Below are 22,356 nucleotides of genomic sequence, written 5' to 3'. Positions count from 1 at the left end.
GGAAAATTGGTGATTGTGGTTCTTCTATTGAGCTGTGTTTTCTTCTATAACTTCCAGGTATTGTGCAGGCAGTTGGAGCAGCACAGAATAAATTGATTCTCTAATCTGAAACATAACAGAAATTTTCTTCATCCTCATTATTCTCTGTAGCATAAGACCATGGATGAGTGGCAGCTATAGAACATAGAATTCTCCAGTGTTTGCAGGTGCCTCTTTCAAGTTAGTGAAAGCTTGTCCATAATGAGGGAGAAACATTTATTATGATCTTTGTCATCTACATTTTCTCTAATACAGATTGTCAATTTATCAGAAATACTTGTATCAAAATCTAGGTTTTTAGTAGGGACTTTTATTCATTTTTACATATTTATGGAAGAAACCTAAAGTGTGTTGCCCTTAGCTCTTTAGTCTGCTTGCTGCTATGATCTGAGCATTTTAATTTCTGCTACTCTGTGGCAGGAGAGCAGAAGGCAGAACATTTGTACCTCTGATCAGCTAATTATTGCCTCTGCCTCCCTAGCTCCTTGCCTTGTGGTGTCATGAAACCCAAGGGTCAGATTAAAGAGGCAGCACCTGTGCTCCAGATCTTCATTCAGAATGCAAATGGCCAAGAGGAATGCCTTTGGGAAAGCAGATAACGGATGGTTAGGAGTTACTCTCTCCTGGAAAAGGAGATGGAATTGTCTGCTTGTGTTATTGGAAGAATCTTTGTTTGTTTTTCCCACTCTCCTTTTAGGCAGTTAGGGGATGGGATCAAGTAGAACCTAAGTTTTGCACTGAATTGCAATGTCCCAGGGTGTGCAGAAGCCGTGTCATTTCATGAAACATTTGTGAAACTGTTATAGACAGCTCGCCTGGGCATGAGAATGAGATTTAATGTGAAGTAATCTCAGTGTATTACTTGCCTCATTTCCTTTGCAGTGCCTCTTTTTTTCAGGCTGTGTTGTAATTCAAGACTGAAAAATAAAATGCTTTGTTTTTTTAGGGCCTTTTCATCAGCGGTATTGTTGGGGATCGGCTTAATTTACGATACGTTCTATCTTTTGGCATGTGCTCTTCTGCATTAGTGGTAAGTTTGAATGTTTTTTAAAAATGATGATGATGATGATTGTCAGGTTTTTAGGATCCAAGCAATCCCCCTACTTCTGTATGTAGAAGAGAATAAATTAATCTTCAGTTGTTGAATCCCTTGCCTGCCTTTTCAGTTTGGGGAGTCTGTTATAAGTATGATTTGGGTCATGCCCCTTCCTTGACTCTCATCTACCAAAGTCAGTGCATAAATGGCATGCCGTTCAGTGCTGCCCAGAGCCTGGTCCCAGCCGCCTGCAGTCGCATCTGTCACTGTGCTTCACTGCTCTGCTTGGTCAGACTACTCTCCGTGGCCCTGACATGTCCGGCTGCTTTCTGCCTCACTCCTGTTGTTCCTGCTGTTCTGCCCTGCCCGGATGGCCCTCTGTTCAGCTCTCCAGTCTCACTCAACGTCTCCTGCAAGTCCCTGGCTAAGTGATACTTCCTTCATAATGCCTTACTTTACTAGCCCCCCCCCTCCCGCCACCCCCCCGTCCTCCCAGAAGTCACCGTTCCTCTTTGGAGCTCCCTGCCTGCATTTCTTTCTTTGAAGGCATGAATGTTGTCTATTGCGTAGCCTACTTGGTCTGTGTCAGTCCTGCTTTCCTGAGAGGGTGGATCCCAGTGGTTAGATCACAGACTTCCTGAGAGGGCACTGCCTCTTTTCAGTCCCTCCCCTGCAATTTCCTAGCTGTGATTTCTGTGGGCTTCAGCTTCCTCGCTTGAATCCCTCTGCCTGGGGCCGCAGTGAGGGTTAGATGAGTTGCTGTGTGTAAGGCATTTGGAACAGTGCCTGGTGCAGTACATGGGCAAGATCCCTGTGAGTCATCTTGATTTGCTTACGAGGGTCTGGTGAGAAATTTTTGTTGATTGAATAAAGGCATGGAGTTTAGTTAGACTCTATTTTATTATTGTTTTTCACTGTCTGCCATTTGTGTACAGGGAAAAATGTATTTTCCTTAGAAATTTTAGAGATTGAACCATTTTATTTATTCACAAGCTGCTCACCACACATATGTACATACTATTTCAAAACCTGTTTTAAAACATATGTAAACAAACTTTAAAAAAAAAAAAAATTGAAGTGTGTACTTAAACTCACCCTTTTTAGTGTATTGTCCTGAATTTTGACCAGCGAGTATAGTGTGTAACTGCCATCTCTCCTCCTTCCCCTGGTCTCTGACCATCACTGACCATTTTCCTGTCCTTAGAGTTTTGCTTATTTCAGAATGCCATGTAACTGGCATCACACAGTATTCTATGTACCCATGCCAGGTATTCCCAAAAGAGATTTCAACCGCAAATAACATGTCCACTTGAGCAAAATGCCTGGGAAGAAAAGCAGAGACATGAATGCTACTAAATGACTGAGCCTATCAAGAGTTATCAGATTCACTTAGTAGCGACACTAGTAGAGACAGCTGGTGCTTCCCAGTCCCCACGACAGTCTTGCACAAACACAGGCCTGAGGAAGAGGAAACGGAAACGCAGGTGACCCTCAAACAACATGGGTTTGAACTGCGTGGGTCCACTTGTATGGGAATTTTTTTCAATAGATACTGTAAATGTATTTTCTCTCCTTGCGATTTTCTTTTTTTCCCAAATATGTTTTTATGTATTTTTATATATTCAGAGAGGAAGGGAGAAGAAGAGAGAGATAGAAACATCAATGATAAGAGAGAATCATTGATCGGCTGCCTCCAGCACGCCCCACACTGGGAATTGAGCCTGCAACTTGGGCATGTGCCCCAACCGGGAATTGAACCGTGACCTCCTGGTTCATAGGTTGATGCTCAACCACCAAGCCACGCCTGCAGGCTCTCCGTATGATTTTCTTAATACCATTTTCTTTTCTTTAGCTTATTTATTGTAAGAATACAGCCTATAATACATAAACACACAAAAAATGTATTAGTCAACTGTTCAATATATTGGTAACAGTAGGCTATTAGAAGTTAAGTTTTGGGGGAGTGAAAAGTTAAACATGGACTGTGACTGCTTGGGGGTCAGCAGCCCTGGCCTCCATGTTGTTTAAGGTCCACTCTCCTGTGCCCTCCCATCAGGTTTCCTGCTGTGGGTTTTGCCTTCCTTTCCCTTTTTTGAAACACAGTGATCTACATATAAAAGGAGGTCAGACAATGAGGACTTAACTTTTTAGAGTTGAAGATACCAGTTGGAGGGATGATCACTTATGAGTTTTATGCCGTTTGCCTTCTTTGCCTCTTTGGTTGGCAGTGGTTTGGTGGTTGTCTCACGCACTCAGTGCTGCTTTGAGCAGGAGCATCCCAAGAGTCGGCCACATGTCTCTAGGTCGAGACATTGAATGTCCCCTTCCTTAGCCTCTTCACGCAGAAACACAGTGTGCTTGGCAGTTGAGTGTACTCCAGGTGTCCACATGGATGTTACATGTCCCTCTTTCTTCCCTCTTCCCCAAGGTGTTTATCTTTGGCACTGTCACAGAATGGCTGCATTTCTACAACAAGTGGCTGTACTGCTGCCTGTGGATTGTGAATGGCCTGCTGCAGTCCACTGGGTGGCCCTGTGTGGTTGCTGTCATGGGCAACTGGTTTGGGAAAGCTGGGTATGCCGCCTCCTTCCTCTTTAATTTTTCTTTTTAAGTGGTTTTAATACCGGATTATTCAGACTTGTCAATTAACTCGGTCCCTTCAACACTACCCATGTTCTCCCTTCATTTAGAAAGTTAGAATCGTTCAGGGAGAGGTTTCATGTCAAAGTGTATTGGAAATAGTGTCGACCTTAGTGATCCACCCTGCCCATCACGTCCACAACACTCTCTGGCCATAGTCAGATTTTGAGTGTCTCTGTTTTTTCTTTAATCTTCCCTTGAGAGAGCATAACTATCTCAGGTGCAGTCCCATCAGGATCTTCCTGTGGATTTTGCCTTCCTTTCCCTTTTTCGAGACTTAGTGATCTTCTTTAGCCTTCTTCCATCAAATATAAGGAAACCGAGGCCAAAGAGATCCATGGGACTTGCCTAAAGTCACGTAGCAAAGGCTCTAATAAGATGCAGTGGAGAATGCCAAACTGGGACATTTTCCCCTACACCTTTAATTATTAGATTGTATTTGAGTTTGTGTGTGTGGTGTGGGCCAAGGATGTGAGAATAGGCACCCGCTAAAGTATCTTCTAGGCCACCAGGAAGAAGAGCCACGCTTAATTTACAGGATGGAGATAAGTTCAGACACCCGGAGACTTGGCTTTGTTGTATGCCATTATATGTGACACTCCAATTTCAGGAATATTATTAATTTGAATTCCTATAATTTTTATAGATAAATATTTGTGTTGTGAGATACACATTTATCTTATCGATGGCTCTATCTTTTCTGTTTGTTTACACTTTTACGTCGGGGCCAGTTGTGCACCAGACATTGTCCACCAGCTCAGTGATCCGCGCATGCCTGACCTAGCCTCTCGGTTTCCAGCTTCCCCGGTTTCACAATGGGGGATGCTTGCTGGCTGTAACGTTGTGAAAGTTCACCTATAAAATGTCTGTGATCAGAATAAGCACCACTTAATGAGAATGCTCTGATGATATTTCAGTGTGCTAGTAGTTCTATTTCTAACTCTAGCATCACTGGTTTAACAGAATTGATTTTGGAGGCTCTTGTTCCCCCTATAATACTTTCGTTTTCTTTTGGAGTGGATGATGCTGTCTGCTCATGTGCTATTTATTGTTATTAAGACTTTTAAGGTAATTTTTTCCCATTTACGATTTTTGAAAATTATACAGATGCTACTTGTTTATTGTAGACAGACTGGATAATATAAACGAGCAAAGAGAAATAAAGACAAAACCACCTGAAATCCTATCAACTAAAGATAATTACTTTTACATGTATCAGTTTGATAGCAGTGACTGGGCAGGCTGATCATTTCTTTATTTCTTTGGATCAGTTACAAAGAAACAAAAATTCAAGAAAGTCGTCACAGTTTCTGTTAGAAAGTAAGAACATTTGTTTTTAAACAAGTAACATTAGTGAGTGAAGTTGACAATGCACTGCTTGGGACACAGTGACTTTTCCTATGAAACATAACAAGAAACCACGAAGTGCTAAGACTATGACAACTTAAAGTCACAGTTATTTTCAGCCAGCTTTTTGTAAACGCATGTCTTCGGCCAGCAGGTTCAGTCTGGCCTTCTGACTCTTTCCTCCAGAACACTCTTGACAGATCTTAATATTTAAGAGGATTGGGCATTTTAGCACGGGGGAGGAGCATAGAGATCATCTGGTTCAAGTCATTTGTTTCCAAGTGAAAAAAGTTGGGGCTCAGCGGAATGCAGTGATCTATTGAGGCCGTTGCCCACAAAGCTGTTACCTTGGAAGAGTCAGGCCCCTTCTGGTTGTCAGGCTCAGAGTTAGTCACACACATTTGTGTGCAGCACCGAGCCCTGTCCTGTACATCACTGCACTCAGTCCTTGCAGAGCTGTCACAGGCTCTCCCACTTGAGAACACTGAGCCTTCGCTGTAACTTACTTGAAATTAACAGCTGGAGGTAGCAGCCCATACTTGTGAACAGCCTTTATTTTTCAGTGTGGCTTCCCTGTTCATTTCTAAGATTCCTTCTGTCTCGATGAGACAATAAAAATGTTTAAGGAGTTAGATAATCTAGCACAGTGTGTTATTAATATGTATCAAATAGATAAAATACAAATGTGAACTTTTCAAAAATTAACTTTTTAATCCCTTTTTCTTTCACCAGCCTCACTGCCAGTGGCTATGTTCAGAGCTAATTCATTTTTCTCCAAGTCGTGTGTGAAAGCTAGTTTCCCTTCCACAGACTCTTCCTCTCCCCATCCATCTTTTAAAATGGCTTCATTGAGTTGTACAATAAGTTGCATGTGTTTAAAATGTATTATTTGATGAGTTTTGGCAAGAATACACCCGTAAAACCATCATCACAGTTAAAATATTGGACACCCCCCCGCCCCCCCCGGCCAAAGTTTCTTTGTGCTCCTTGGCAATTTCTCCTCCCAACACACATCCCCACTGCCATCTCCAGGCAACTACTGATCTGCTTTCTGTCACTCTAGGTTAATTAGGATTGTCTAAACTTGTGTATAAATGGAGTCACACACTATGTACTCTTTCTTGTTTGTCTTCTTTCACTCACGATAATTTGAGATTCAGATTCACTCATGTTGCATATGTTGATAGTCCATTCCTTTTCATAGCTGAATAATAATTCATTGTACCACAGTTTGGTGATCTGTCCACGTGCTGATGAACATTTGGGGTGTTTTCAGTTTTTGGCTGTCATAAATAAAGCCACTGTGGACAAATGCTTTCATTTCAAATTCTTGTATGGACAAATGCTTTCATTTCCCTTGGATAAATACCTTGAATAGATTGGCCGGATCATATGATAGGTATTTTTATACCTTTTAAAGAAATTGGTAGTCTCTTCCATGTGGTTGTACCATTTTACATTTCTATCAGCAGAGTGTAAAGTGTTCTAGTTACTGTATATCTTTGCCAACACTTGGTATGCTCAGTCTTTTTTATTTTAGCTATTCTGTAGCTGAATCGTGATACCTCATTGTGGTTTTAATTTGCGTTTCCCTGATGTGTGATGTTGAGCATCTTTATATATATCCACCAGGGAGAGGAACGGAGAGGGAGAGATAGAAACATCAATGATGAGAGAGAATCATCGATCGGTGCCTACTGCACGCCCCCTACTGGAAATTGAGCCTGCAACCTGGGCATGTGCCCTTGACTGGGATCCAACCCGGGGCGCTTCAGTTCGCAGGTCTACACTCGTATCCACTGAGCCAAACCAGCTAGGGCTGTTGAGCATCTGTTTATGTGCTATTTACATCATATTTTTTATATGTGAAGTATCTATTATAATCTTTTGTCCCTTCTCAAAAAAATTTTTATTTTGAGATGACTGAAGATTCATACTCTTTAACATTTTGTTGCATTGTCTGTTTTCATATTATTGAATTTTGAGAGTTCTTTATATGTCAGATACAAATCTTATCAGATATGTGATATGTAATATTTTCTCTTCTAGTCTGTGGCTTGTCTTTTTAAATTCTCTGAATAGTTTCTTTCGATGAGCCCCAAATTAAACTTTAGTATAATAGTCATAGAGTTGGAAGAGACGTGATGTTTTGTCATGTGGGTGTACTTAAATCTAAAAATAGAATGTTAATTCTCTGTGTTGTGAACCTTTTTGTTTTGGCAATTTTGTATTTGAACCTTGAATCAAATCCCTTCTTATTCTGTTGTCTTCTGTGTTCTGCTGTCTCCATCTTAGCCGAGGTGTTGTTTTTGGTCTCTGGAGTGCCTGTGCTTCGGTGGGCAACATTTTGGGAGCGTGCCTGGCCTCTTCTGTTCTGCAGTATGGTTATGAGGTAGGTATTTCTTTCTTAGCATTTTCTCGAGCAAATAAATGTTTTGGTTTTTTTAGGAAATAATACTGTGGCCATTTAAAATCGCATTGAGCTGTGTCTGGGTAAGACAAGGCTTGTGATAAAAGTGAACAAACTTGTGCAGCCAGAGTGGCTCAGTGGTTGAATGTTGACCCACATGTACCAGGAGGTCATGGTTTGATTCCGGGTCAGGGCACATGCCCAGTTTGTGGGCTCGATCCCCAGTAGTCGGTGTGCAGGAGGCAGTTGATCAATGATTCTCTCTCATCAGTGATGTTTCTATCCCTTTCTCCCTCTCCCTTCCTCTCTGAAACTGAGAAAAATATATTTTAAAAAATTATAAAAAGAAAAAAAAGAAAACTTGACAAATGGAAACATACAGTAACATTATTCCTGAAGAATACCCAAATCTAAAGACGTATAATCAGGAAAAGGTATTTGCAACTCGTTAAAGATAAAGAACTGATCTTCCTAATATAAACAAGCACCCACAGATTGATAAGAAAAAGACCAACAACACAGGAAAAAAGGCAAAGGACTTGAACGTCTAGTTGGTAAAAAGGAACTAGGAACACCTTACAAACACATGAAAAGAAATTCCACTTCCCTTATAACTTTATTCCATTAATATTCATTAAGCTCCTCTAAGGGCCTCTAGGCAGTAGAGATGCACATGGGGCTAAAACTCTTTGCCCTTTATGGAGCTAGGTAGTAGTCCGCGGAGAAATGCAATTAAAGAAACTGCACTGAATATTAGATTGGTAAAAACCCAAAAGTGTGATAATACGTTGTGTTTATGAGGATGTGGAAAAACCGGCATTGCAGTTGGCAAAGTGAATAACTCCTCTCGGGGTCAGTATGGGACCGTCTCTCAAAACTGCAGCTGTTCTGCCCGTGGAGGGGCTCTCCGCCTCCAGGAATGAACCCCGCAGGTGAATATGCTTCGGCAGGCACAGTGATATGCTACAGGGTCACTTACTTCAGTGTGTGCCACAGCAGAACGTTGGTAACGAATGTCAGCCAAAAGGGAAATGGTTACCTTGGGATACACCTGTTCAGTGGGGTGCTGTGCAGCTGTGAAATAGGATTGCAAAGCTCTCTCTGTACGATAGGGAACTATCTCAATGGTGTTTATTAAGTGAAAAAAGCAGGGATGCTAAATAGTGAGTATTGAATGACGCCATTTATGTAAAATGGAGGAAGAAGTCAAGAGTACATATTTGTATTGGCTTGTATGTTTCTAAAGCAATCTCTGGAAAGTAAAAATACAGTAATAATGGTTATATGCTGGGAAAATGAGGATTGAGTGGACGGGAGAAGGGGTGTGGGGAGAGTTTTTACATCTTTTTGTTGCTTAAATCACGTAAATGTGTTGCCTATTCAGAAACCTAAATAATTAAAAGTAGATAAGTTGCTCTTTTTTTTAAAAAATATTTTTTATTGGTTTCAGAGAGAAAGGAAGTGGGAGAGAGAGATAGAAACATCAGTGATGAGCGAGGATCACACTGGGGATGGAGCCCATAGCCTGGGCATGTGCCTTGACTGGGAATCGAACTGTGACCTCCTGGTTCATAGGTCAATGCTCAACCACTGAGCCATGCCGGCCGGGCCCAAATCAGTTTTATATTCCTATTACGTTTCAGCAGAAGCCCTCTGCCTTGACTGTGAGGATGGCTTTCCATCTCACTCCCACCCTCTGCCTTTGCTTCGGTTGTGCCCAGAAAGATGGTCAGTTGCTTTGATCTTCAGCTTTTCCTTAACGCATTGTGCAGCTACTTCAGCCTCTTAAGCGGGTTCCTTCTTCTAAATTCTTGTACATGTTTTTTTAGTAGGATTTGGCTTCCTCATTTATTCAGCTACATGCTGCCTTATGTTATTGTTGTGTTTATTGTTTGATCCCCCTAACTGGGTAGAATATCATCAATGGCAGATATGTCTCTTTTGGGAGGCTGTGCAATGCAAAGAATAAGATTTTTGGAGTTAGTCCGGATTTCACAGTCGTACCACTCAGTGTTCAGGGGACCTTAATTATCCTCTCTGAGCCTCAGAGTGTCATTGGGAAAATCTAAGAGAAAACACAAGTGAAACATAGCTCAGTGCCTGGCACAGGCTAAGCACTCAGCACTCATTTTCTTCCCAGTGTCCCATCCTTCCCACCCCGTTCCTCACCCCCCGCCTCCCACCTTGCACACGTGTCTCTGATGAGTCTCCCAGATGCATAAGGAGCATCTGCCCTCTGCCCTCTTCCCTCTAGTACGCCTTCCTGGTGACAGCGGCCGTGCAGTTTGCTGGTGGGGTCGTCATCTTCTTTGGACTCCTGGTGTCACCTGAAGAAATTGGTGAGGACAAGCTGTCGCTTCTGTTACTGTTATGGGCGAAGAGAAGTCTGAGGCCAGGACAGTTAGTCTCTTTTCTCCTAGGAGAACTGTGAGCTCCTTGCAGTGGGTTAAAGGAGCAGTATTGCTGTTGTGTCTTGGGTCCAGCTAAGCCCACCGTAGCTGCACGTGTTTGAGGGGAGTGAGGCTCACCTGTTACAGATATAGGGAAAACTCATTTGCAAATGAGTTTTATAATTGAGATGTATTTCTAATTTCACTTCTTGAGACAGATTTCTTTCATAAAAATAATTTAGTGTGATATTTATCTCTTGTTAAATACAGAATTTGTACAAGCGAAACCACAGAAGCAAATACATGTATGATTCTATCCTTTGAATATTATTAGAGGTACATCAGGTTAATAGTATGTAATTGACTCCTTTTTGTACATGAGAGAGCTAGAGTGATTTAGTTGAGAACACATTGCTTTGAAGCCAAATAAAGTGAAATTAGAATCCCAGGTTTGTTGTGATGTTGACCTTAATTGACCTTAATTGAACTTGGCCTGTGAACCTGGTTGCTTCTTCTATGAAGTGCAAATAAAATAATATTGACTTCATAAGTAATGATACATGCAAAGCACTTAGCACAACACCAGGCACCTAGAAGGCACTCTGTAAATGATGCTGTTACTGTGGTTTTAGGTCTCCCAGGTATTGAGGCAGAAGAAAACGTCGAAGAAGACTCGCACAAGCCATTAATTAATGGTGCTGAAAATGAAGATGAATATGAGCCTAATTATTCAGTCCAAGAAGGCAGCACTATCACCCAAGTCAAGGCAATAAGCTTTTATCAGGCTTGTTGCCTTCCTGGAGTTATACCGGTAAGGATCGTTCAAATCTCCTTGCCACAACCAGTGAGCTATTATAGCTGGAGATGACCTCTGCCTGGGACAAAGCATCGTTAAGTATTTAGATTCTCTTGGATACTTTATTTTAGAAATACATTCAGAGGAATAGTGGATAGTGCCCCTCAACTTATTTTTATATTAGCAACACTGGAAATTTTTTCTGACATCTAAGCAGAGGTCGGCAAACCTTTTCTATGAAGAGCCAGAGAGTAATGTGTTTAGCTTTGTGGGGACCGCACAGTCTCTGCTACAACTACTTAACTCCAGAGCAAAAGAAATGAATGAATGGGGATGCCAGATTTGGCCCTGAGCCCTAGCTTGCTGACCCTGACCTAGCATTTGAGTAAGAAGGCAAAGTTGGTATTTTTAAATATATACTTTATGTCCTGTTGCAGTATTAGAAAATTATGTCAACCAAGAGGGGTTTTGAATGGGTCGTTAAATCTGCCCTATTTGCTGATATTCTTATTCTAGGAAGAAACAATTGTTTGCCCTTTTATGAAAAGGCCCAGAGCAGAATACTCCACAGTATTTCTTGGTAATGCATTCCAGTGTTTCCACAACCTTTGTAGCCAGGAGAATTTTCTAACGTCTAAACTAAATCCCTTCTGCTGCAGTTTTTCTGTCTTGATGTTTCGGGCGCTCTAGCACGGGAGTGGAAGTTAAGAGGCCTAGGTTATGTTTCCAGCTTACCCACTAACTGTCTGTGAGGCCTGGGGTAAGTCACTCAGCCCAACCTTGTGTCTCAGTTCCCCTTCCTGTGGAGCACACCAGTCCTCCCTGGGTCTAGAATGGGTTATGGCATTGTGAACACGCACTGGCTCTTATTTAATTGCTCAGTGGTAGCCCCTGAGCTAGACTGAGTCTGCAGGTTGTCATATTTCATGCTCATCAGTTCCCTTCTGCCTATACCCCAAGCTCAGTAAGAGAACTGACATTTGCAAACGGATTGTTAAGTATACGTTAAGATGTAAGTTCTCACGATTTTTAAAAAGATGATGTATAAGGTTCATGCAAGTTCCTTTAGTCCTGTTCTTATGCTAAAGATCAGTATTTTTAATTAGTTATTAAATAGATTACTAGTTAGTAATAGAGTCATTTCTGAGACAGACCTTAAAAATTTGTTGTGATTAAATATGGAATCTTTCACTATTCCTTTGTATTTCCCAAGCTGTTTTTTCCTGACATGGATAGGGATGTAAAGGAAATCTAGTTAACTTAATTCCTTTGTCTCTGTAACAGGCTGTCTGGACAGAATGCACTCATGACTGGGACTTGGCTCTCTAGGGGGTGGCTGTGGCCCGGCCAGGGAAGCTGTTTTAAACAAGTGATACCTAGGGAATAACTGGCAGCTCCAGGGAAAAGAATATACTAGCCAGACACCCTTTGAAGTCAGTCTCTCTGTTCCTCCCCCTTTTTCCTTTGATGCTAAATGTCAGGATTTCCTGGTAATAATGTGTTGAATATAGGAGTCTTAGTGCCACTGCCATCGTAAGGCAGCGGCACCTTTTATTCCTCAAAGTAGAACCACAAGGCCCATGACAATCATGCTCCTTTCTTTTTGACTCACTAAAGATACTCTTTTTTTTTTTTTTAAATATTCTTTGCTTTTCCACTAGATGTGGGAATGTAAAGCTTTTGGAAACTATAATGTGAAAGTAGAAAATATTGATGCTTTTCTTAGACCTTGGAACTATAGTTTAGTCGTGTTATTCTCCATGGTTCATAATATTAACTTTGCAGGAAATAGAAGAACCAAAATAGTTTGGTTGCTTGCAATAGAAGCTGTGAGGTTTACTGGGTTTATTTGCTATGGTTAATGCTAGTTGGTGGCATGAATACCTTTAATCTTTGTCTAAATAAAGAAATATGAGTATGTGCCCTGCCTTACAGGTTCAAAACACTGGTTTGCTTCTACCAGAGAACTGAAAGGAGAAAAAAAGGGAGGATTAGGAGATGGTCATCTGTGTTTTCTATTCCCAAGGCCTGTTGTAAATGCCTTTCTAGAAGTTAATGGGGATAAAGAGAAGAGGGAGACTAGGTAAAGTCAGGCCAATAGGAGTTTGTAGAAAAGGTTACTTTTACAGTAAGGCTATCCGTCCCAAACTTCTCCATTTTGTTTTGCTGTTTAGTGACATTAGAAACTGGCCCTGCTGTGCAGTTTGTTCCTTACTGATAGTTGAATGTGTTTCTTGCAGTACTCACTCGCCTATGCCTGCTTGAAGTTAGTGAACTACTCCTTCTTCTTCTGGTTGCCCTTTTACCTGAGCAACAACTTTGGGTGGAAGGAGGCTGAAGCTGACAAGCTGTCCATTTGGTACGATGTCGGAGGGATTATAGGTAATGCCTGTGATGCATCTTTTCCTATAGTAGTTATGAAGTCTGACATCATTTCAAGTTTTATTACTTATTCTACAGCCATTTTCCCTAAACTGTCCTACCAGTAAACAGCCAAACTCTTAAAAAAAAGTTTGTATAAAAGACCCAGCCTATGGCAGCCTGTGATTTATGGGGCCCTTACGCTCAGACCTTTGTTGATGGATCTGTTCTTTTGTCTTGGGATGTTTCCCTCTGTGACCTCTTTTAATGTAACCCTTGCATACACTTTTGGTAAATATTAGCTCTTAGCTATGCACATTAGTTAGTGTATAGATTATAAGATCATGGAGGTGGGAATAATAGCAGGGATTGATATTTGTGAATATTTTGTAGCTGCTTTGTACACAGATTTTAGTAATGACTTTTAATTATAGCTGGAAGTATAAACAGGGAAGTAAGAAACTTTAAGATAGGCGTTCAGAATGCATTTTAGTGGGTGTGACTTAAATGGCTATGACAAAGCCTTAACATCCTTTCTGTAATGTTTACATTTAGAATGATGGTAAGACCGAACTACCCTGAGCCCGTGAAAGCACCTGGTGTAGCCTTAGGTGATATACTACCATTGTATTTGAACTTGTTTGCCCTCTTCTTAGATCCAGAGTCAAAGGTGAGGTTGCCACCTTTAGACCTGACCATACTTCTGTGTCTTACTATCTGATGAAGATGTACCAGATGTCCCGTAGCGCCTAGAACTTAACATGGGACTGTATTTAAATGCAACTGTGTTGCTTGAAGAGTTCATATCACCTTTTTATTTTTTATTTTTTTAATATATTTTATTGATTTTTTAAAAAAATATATATTTTATTGATTTTTTACAGAGAGGAAGGGAGAGGTATAGAGAGTTAGAAACATCGATGAGAGAGAAACATCGATCAGCTGCCTCCTGCACACCCCAAACTGGGGATGTGCCTGCAACCAAGGTACATGCCCTTAACCGGAATCAAACCTGGGACCTTTCAGTCCGCAGGCTGACACTCTATCCACTGAGCCAAACCGGTTAGGGCCTCTTTTTATTTTTATTTATTTATTTTAATCCTCACCAGAGGATACACTTACTGATCCCAGAGAGAGAGGAAGGGAGAGAGGGAGGGAAAGTGGAAGGGTGGAAAAAGAGAGAGAGAGATGGGGGCAGGAGGGGAGAGAAAGAGAAACATTGATGTAGCACATTGATTAGTTGCCTTCTGTATGTGCAATATAGGTATGTGCCCTGATCAGGAATCGAACCTGCAAACCTTTTGACATATGGGATGATGCTCCAACCAACTGAGCCACCTGGCCAGGGCAACATGTCACCTCTTTTTAAACATCAGGACCTGGTAGTTATTATTAAGCCATAATTTCTGCATTTAATTATAGTGAATATTTATTGGCTGCTACTAATAGCCTATGAGGCATGGTCCTTAATCATCTTTTAAATAAAAAGCAAAAAAAATCTGAAAAACCTTCACAGCTGGTTAGAGAAGAGAAACAAGGGGCAGTGGGTGGCCTTGGTGATTTTCCCTTTTTCCTTATTTTGGTGTCTGATTTGTGGTGCCCTGTCCCCATCAGCCATCATGAGTCATCTTCCTGAAAGGAAATTATGGAGGAAACTTAGGAGAGTCCGCCATCTTTCTGGATAGACCAGTGTTAGGATCTGGATAGCGGGTGGAGGGTACCTGAAGAGCACGTTTCAGGTAACCGAGCTAAATTATAAATGATTTTGATTATGATGCACTCTTTGTGCCTAAAGGTGGAACTCTGCAAGGCTTCATCTCTGATGTGTTACAGAAGAGAGCACCCGTTTTAGCTCTGAGTCTGTTTCTGGCAATTGGGTCCCTGGTTGGATACAGTCGTGAGTATTCCCTTGCAATTAAATTTCTTTATCTCTTAGGACTAAGGCATTTGCCTTGAGTCAGTGGTCAGCCCGGGGGCGATCCTGGAGCCCAGCTACAAAGGCATGCTGGGAGACCTTTGTATTGTCCTGTGACTACCTGGTGGAAGTATCATCACAGTTTTATTTGTGTCGGGAAGGAAACTGGCATCTCTTCTGCTTTGTTGGTTTGTTTAAAAGGTTGCTTGGGAGGGTATATGCTTTGTTTGAGGGTTGGCTCCAGAGGAACAGCATTAGAGCCAATAAAACAATAAAAGGGAAAAGGTTTCAAAAGAGGAAAGATGGTCATTAGTGAGTTTGGTGTATGTCCCTTAAGATGCTGCTGAGATTGGAGTAGGGTCTTTCCGTAGCTTTTAGAAGTCTCATTAGCTTGAGCACCAGCAAGAGACAGACATTACAAATAAAAGTTGGAAGAGGCCGTGAAAGAGTTGTATCCCTTTGTTGTGTCTGGGTGTGATCTGCGAGGTCACAGAGACCCAGGTCTTTGTGGACTGTCGCGTGGAGGCACACGTGATGCGCTTTTAAAGTCAGCATGTCTTTCCTCACAGGTTCTCCAAACAACAAGTCCATCAATGCACTTCTGATGGCTGTTACAGGTATGGCATCTGGCTCCATTTCACTGTTGTATTTCCTCTATAAGTAAAAAGGGAAAAAGGAAACGGTTTCCCTCAGTTTGAGTTACACTAAAACCTTAATTACAGAGAATTCAGTTGGTGAAAGGAAAGACAGACACAGCAGATTCTGTTTCTCTGCTGTTATGTGACCTCCTCAGTCCTTAGTTACAGAATCACCTTTGGACAGAGGTGTCCTAACCGTTTTGATCGCTGCCCCAGCTTCTCACATCACTTCTGGAAGTGGCCCAGGAAGCTGCCACCTTGGAAACCAATTCACCAGCTTTCAAAAAGCCCCGTAGAGCTAGTTTTTCCTCCTGTGTTGGAATTGGTCAGTATTTCTCCACTTCAGCCCCAGATGAAACAGTTGAGTGTGTATAGGGGCCATGTTATAGAAAAATTCCTTATTTTTAAACTTTAGATTGTACTCAGCATAGTGAGAGCTGCTCATGCCCCCCGAGGCTCATGGAACTGATTGCAGCGTGTTAAGGGATTCACGCGGGCCAACTCCTGCACGGTCCTTGGATGGCTTCCCTGAGAGCAGTGCAGATAGAACCACCTGCACCATTTAAATAGCTTTTTCTCTTCTCTCTCCTTTTTTCATTATGTTTGGTTGACTTTGGTAGTCAGATGCCCTGTGATCCACCTCTATGACATAACTTGACAAGCTAGTGCAACTAGTTATTAATGAATGCACACTTCACAGGATTAGAAAGACTATGTGTTCACTATATTTTCTATATGTTTGGTTTCTATAAAATATACTAGTGTGTCATGTAATTCAAGAAGGGATTTCAGAAAAGTGGATGGTAATTAATTTGAAGATGGTACTACCTGGGAGAGTTTTCATTTTTACTGGTTACTTTCCCCTTTTTTTTCTGTTTCTCTCCGACATAGTGGCTAAAATTGTGGGATAAGTGTTTGCCTTATTCACTGGATTCCTAGTGGGGTTATGAATAGTGTTTTAATAAGAACCTCTCTGTGTATGACTAGGATTTTTTATTGGCGGACCTTCTAATATGATTAGCTCTGCTATCTCTGCTGACTTGGGTCGCCAAGAGCTCATCCAAGGCAGCAGTGAGGCTTTGGCGACGGTCACAGGAATTGTTGACGGAACTGGGAGCATTGGAGCTGCGGTGGGCCAGGTAAGTGAGCAGGGGAGGGGTTGAAATTGAGTGTTAAGTAGTCCTTCATCCAGTGGAAGAATTTATAACTGCCCGCTGGGCCACAGTAGGTGGCACTCTTGTGCTGTAGTGTGATGTGCTGAGAGCCTGGGCTTGAGAACCTGGAGGTTTGGTTCTAAGGGCCAGTTGTACTGGGAGCCTGGGGTTGAGGCCTCTCTGAGGGCCAGCTGTACTGGAAGCCCTTTCTGGGGTTGAGTCCTTTCTAAGGTCCATATGGAAGGTTCCTCTACATTTTTAGTTCCTTTTTTCCACTTTTACTTCTAGATTCTTCCTTTCTGGAAATAAGCTCACACCTCATCAGATAGATCCTTCAGTCCCAGCCTGCTACCCCCTGCTTTCTAGCCTGAACTTGGCATTCCAAGGAGGCCATGAGACACATGCTTCTCATTATTCTCCACCTGATGTGTAAACCCTACCAAACACACATGTACACGTGCTCATTACATGGGTCCCCACCAGAAGTGGCCAGGGATCTGCAGCTGCTCTGACTCACTTTCCCTGCTTCCTGCAACATTCTAAGTCATTAGGGAAATGCAGATAAAAACCAGAGTGTAATACCACTTCATACCTGTTAGGATAGGTATAATTTAAAAACACACACACAAAATAACAAGTATTGATGAAGCCATGGAGAAATTGGAGTTTTCATACATTGCTGGTGAAAATGTAAAATGTTAAAGCTGTTATAGAAAACTGGTGGTTCTAAAGTAAGTTAAACATTAGAATTACCGTATGGCCCAGCAATTCCACTCTGAGGTATATATCCCTAGGAGTGGAATTTCAATGAATTGAAAACAGGGTTTCAGATATTCGTATGCCAACGTTCATTGCAGCACTATTTATAATAGTCAAAAGGTGGAAACAACTCAAGTGTTGACCAATAGGTGACTGGTGAAACAAAATGTGGTATCTATAATAATAAAAGCATAATATGCTAATTAGACCAGACAGCTGAACAACTGGACAACCTTCTGGACGAAGCCTCGGCTGTGAGGGCTGAGGCAAGCCACTGCGGCTGCGAGGGCCAAGCCCCTTGCACAAATTTCATGCATCGGGCCTCTAGTATCTACATAATGGAATATTACTCAGCCATGAAAAGGAATGAAGTTCTGATACGTAGTACAACATGGTTGAATCTTCAAAGCAGTATTCTAAGTGAAATAAACCGGACACAAAGGGTAAATACTGTGTGATTCCACTTAACTAGAAATATCCAGAATAGGAAATTCAGAGGCAGAAAGCACATTAGAGGTTACCAGGGACTGGGGAAAAGGGGTGATGGGGAGTTATTGCTTAATGGGTGCAGAGGTTCTGTTTGGGTGCTGAAAAATTTTGGATATAGATGGTGGTGATGGTTATGCAACATTGTGAATGTATTTGATGCCACTGAGTTGTACACCAAAAAATGGTTAAAATGGCAAATCTTATGTTACATATTTTACCATAATAAAAAAAGTAAAGGGGTTAAATGCTATCAGATCCTTTTTATTAATTGAAAGTAAATTAAAAGAATATGTTGTAAAATGTTAAAGATACAGTAATCTTATAAGGAAACAGCATAATTGTAAAGTGAGTGATACCCTTAAAAGACAAAGTATTTTTGAAAGCACCAATTATAATACCTTTCATTGGGAGAAAGAACGGAAGTGACCTGAGGATGTTCATCTTCCTCTCTCAATAGCAAAGTGAATAGAGAAACCTTCTGAACTCATGTCTTCTGTTGTGCAGTTTTGGACTCTGCCAGCTTACAAAGTGAAGGCCGTTAATACAGCTCACATAGGAACATGTATGTGAAAGGGCTTTGTAAACTGCAAAACACTATGCAAATCCTAACTCCCTTCTTATTTTCTAGAAGAGCCATGTTTAATCTGCTTACAGCTACTTGATTTTATTAATTCATGAAGGATTACGCAATAATTTCTTTTTCTCCGTTTTAGTATTTAGTGTCTTTGATCCAGGACAACCTTGGATGGATGTGGGTGTTCTACTTTTTCATTCTCATGGTAAGTGTGTGCCCCCCTTTTTTTGAACTAGTAAGTTTTCTTACTGATTTACTTCAAAGCATTTACTTAAATCATTTCTTAAACCAGAAAAATTACTGATTGCTTTTAAAAACCCTTTGTAAAAAATAAGATTTTGTCAGTCTAAAAGACATTCTTTTTTCAAGGAAGGAAAGGGCCCTTAGTTTGTCCTTGACCCGAGTCTAATGAGTATTGTCATTTATAAAACCAGAAAAAATGACAAGAGACTTACTAAAAGTATCACCAATCATTAATCGGTCTCTTCCAGGGTACTCTGCGTCTGCTGAATATAATTGGGGAATTCTGAAGGAAATTACAGTGGGTGGGCACCAAGCCACATAGGGTTAAAAAAGAAGTTGTGATTAACACTGTGTCGTGTAGGTTCTTTGAGAAAATACCTGTTGTGCCTTAGACCTTCTTGGCTGGAACTTTATCCTGTCTGGGAAATAGCCAATACAGAGTAAGGCCTTGTGCTTTTGAAATGCTGCTTTCTGAATAGGCATGTGGTGGAGTCTGTCCATTATTGGTGAGACAGTGCTCCAGACAGGTCTGTTTGAGAGCATCTATGACAGCTTCGTTCACCAGGGGATGCATTCAGTTTGTCCCTAAATCTAGGGCTTCCTAATTGAAGGCAGCCTCAGTCGTCCCAAGTCCAGACACTGCATCTTGTCCAGGGAGTCGGGGCAGCAGTTCAGCATCGGAGTTCCCTGGTGCCGCCTGCAGGCTTATGTTCTCTGCTGTCACAGAGGATGCTTCCTTCCGCCCAGCTGCCTTCTAGCTTCTGGAGTCGGGGGCATGGGACTCTGTCCACTTCCGACACCCATGCTAAGTAGAGGGCAATGTCTCCTGATGAACTTGCTGCTATGATCACACTAGAACTTCTAATAGAAAAAAAACAAAACTGGATCTATAATAAGAAACACATTTTAAAAATATTTTTATTGATTTCAGAGAGGAAGGGAGAGGGAGAGAGAGATAGAAACATCAGTGATGAGAGAGAATCATTGATCGGTTGCCTCCTGCACACCCCACGCTGGGGATCGAACCTGCAACCCAGGCATATGCCCTGACCAGGAATTGAATTGTGACCTCTTGGTTCATAGGTTGGCGCTCGGCCAGGCCAGGCGAGAAACACTTTTTAAAATCTGAGCCCCAGTATCGGATTTTCTGTTCCACCCGTCACAAATTATTTAATTTGTGTACCTCAGTTCTTTTATTTGGAGACTATAATGTAACATTAAGTATTTTTTAATATTAACTAATTTTCAAAGTTATTTTTTAATTCATTGAAGATTAGATTTATCTTTGTATGAAGTCAGAATGAATGTAATTGTTCAAAGTCATTATGTTCAAAACATGATGCTCCAACAGAATTAATTAAATTGTTACCGCACATTTAATGCTTTTCTTCTCTTCACAGACAAGTTGTACAATTGTATTTATTTCGCCATTAATAGTGAGGGAAATGCGTTCTCTTATGCAAAGACGACAAGCTCGCATACTGAGTGGATGACTGGTGCCCCAGAAGAACAAGAATAATAGGAGACACATTAGGACTATAATTTCTTTTAATTTGTCCCGTTTTGGAGTTGTCTTAAGAGCTCCAAAATAACCTCAGATGGCCAAGCCTCTTTCAACATGTCAGCCTCTTGCGATGCTGACCAGAGCGAGGTGGGTTATTTTGCTACACTACAGGAATGATCGCTGATGAGTTTTATTGTTGTTTCATGAATGTACAAATGGCCTGTGAATCTGCCAGTGTCTTTGTTGGGCCTGTTGAGGTTTATCCCTTTAACCTTAAAGGCTACATTGGACTTGGACCTTTGTTCTCCAGCCTGGGAAGCTGAGTGACCACAAGCAGCCGTGCATGGTTTATATCAAAGTCGGGCTCCGTGAATAGAAAGGCTCGTTGCATTTTGCTTTGGAAATGAGTTTGCAGAGGGTAGCTCATCTTCGAAGCATCAAATCCTGAGAAGGTTCTCCAGCTGGATCCAGAATAAGCCTGCCTTGGACCAAGAATGCCTTTGTTAATCACGGTGGGAAAAATCATGCTACATGCAGAAGCAGACTAGCTCCAAATTGCTGTCAACTTGTTCTCCACCTTCATTCAAAACTAACTCTGGCTCCTGGCAGTATGGAGTCACCCTTTCAAGGACCATAAGGTGTATCAGTTGTGAACATTCCAACGTGTCACCCACAAGTACTCAAGCCCAGGTTTGCTGTCGGATCCACAAGGAAGTGAATCTGCTCAGGCCTGTTTTCAGAGGACTGACCCCTGTCCCAGCCGGTGCCTGGAGTAGCCTCAGCAGGAGCCTAGAATTAGAGAGAAAGGAAGGAAGGAGGGGCCTTTTCCTAGTTAGCGGTAGCGTGTGACATGGAATCGCACTAAGGGACCACTGGGGCCTGGGGGGTTTACATATCTATTCTTTAGAGGTTTGTGGAGTATCGGTCTTCAGGGCTGTGAATTCTAGACTGATTATCAATATGTCAAGGCCATTCTGGATAAATATTCTAAATTATGTAAGCAAACTAGGGGGGGAATGTGCAATTTTGAGGCCTGCCTAATTTGCTTTGGGTTAGGGAATATTTTTCAGCCTCCTGCTTTATACTCCGAAATGTGGTATGTTTGTGAACTTAATGTTATTTAATCAAGCAGATTTCCAATCAGTTAATTGCTCATTACTGACAAAAAGGGAAAATATGAAACACAGGAAGGGAAAATAAACTGACTTTTATAATAAATGTCTGTCCATCTGGTTATTTAAATTTATACTCTGAGCTCCATGTTTTAGGATGTGACTCATGCCTTATGATTTCCTGCTATTGAGTGTTCCCTAGTGACCACTCACCAGCCCTACAGCGTCGGCAGATTGTACAGTTTCTCCCTGTGGGTGCAGGGCCAGCCATTTCTATGCTCTTCCCCTTGTGTGAGGTGCTGCTGTGTTTGGATGAGTTGCCTGGTTGTAATTTAAGAATATTGTCTAGATGAACCCCATTCTGATTTTTTACCCTCTTCCTGGAATTTGAGCGAGTATGGAAAATTCGTGTGTTTGAATCACTTCAGAGAGTAGCAAAGTTTCCCACTGGCAGATTTGAGTTTTTAGAGCTATTCAGAGTGGAGACAGGTGGCAGTCTAGGCCTCTGACCACCTCAGGTGCACGATTCCTCTGGCTGAGGGTGTGCTGATCAGAACAGTGCAGTCGTTTGGGTTTTTCCTCTACAGTTTGCCACCAAAAACAAAGAGTGGGGAAGGTGTTCACTGAATTCACAGCAGGTGGTTAGAAGATGGATGAGAAATGTGGAGACAAGAAGAGGAAGAGCCGGGCAGACCAGGAGGTCAGATGGGCAGTCCAGGGGCACTGGCGGTGCAGCACACATCGTGTTCGTGTTCTGCCGTCACCCGGTGCGGCTCCCGGCAGCAGAGCTGTCCCAGAAGCAGGAACTTGTGTGTGGAATCCTGCTCCCTTCTGTAGTTACACGGTTGCAATGTATTAAAATGGTTTTCCCAGCGTGGTGAGTTGGCTTCAAGTCTGTTCTACTGCACTTGTGGTCCACTAATTCACTTCGCTGTGCTGCTCGGCGTTG

General features: G+C 41.8%; 1 protein-coding gene across 2 annotated transcripts in view; it reads left to right on the top strand.

Annotated features, from left to right (window-relative positions):
* The window catches only part of SLC37A3 (solute carrier family 37 member 3), a 44,647-nt gene extending 23,134 nt beyond the window's left edge, over positions 1 to 21,513 (top strand). Inside the window, exons 5-15 of one of the 2 annotated variants that reach the window (XM_006094706.3) lie at positions 986 to 1,069; positions 3,504 to 3,649; positions 7,358 to 7,454; positions 9,727 to 9,811; positions 10,495 to 10,673; positions 12,899 to 13,040; positions 14,815 to 14,916; positions 15,504 to 15,551; positions 16,560 to 16,711; positions 18,688 to 18,753; positions 20,192 to 21,513. In XM_006094706.3, coding sequence (XP_006094768.1) covers positions 986 to 1,069; positions 3,504 to 3,649; positions 7,358 to 7,454; positions 9,727 to 9,811; positions 10,495 to 10,673; positions 12,899 to 13,040; positions 14,815 to 14,916; positions 15,504 to 15,551; positions 16,560 to 16,711; positions 18,688 to 18,753; positions 20,192 to 20,284 — 1,194 coding nt within the window. In that variant the 3' untranslated portion in view covers positions 20,285 to 21,513. The remainder of the gene's footprint in view (positions 1 to 985; positions 1,070 to 3,503; positions 3,650 to 7,357; positions 7,455 to 9,726; positions 9,812 to 10,494; positions 10,674 to 12,898; positions 13,041 to 14,814; positions 14,917 to 15,503; positions 15,552 to 16,559; positions 16,712 to 18,687; positions 18,754 to 20,191) is intronic. The other variant, XM_023758877.1, reaches the window with a different exon arrangement.
* Positions 21,514 to 22,356: the final 843 nt, after the last annotated feature.

Source organism: Myotis lucifugus, unplaced genomic scaffold (assembly GCF_000147115.1).
Source record: "Myotis lucifugus unplaced genomic scaffold, Myoluc2.0 scaffold_141, whole genome shotgun sequence".
NCBI classification, from domain to species: Eukaryota; Metazoa; Chordata; class Mammalia; order Chiroptera; family Vespertilionidae; genus Myotis; species Myotis lucifugus.
Note: the sequence above shows the minus strand (reverse complement) of the source record. Positions and strands in the feature narration are given on the sequence as shown.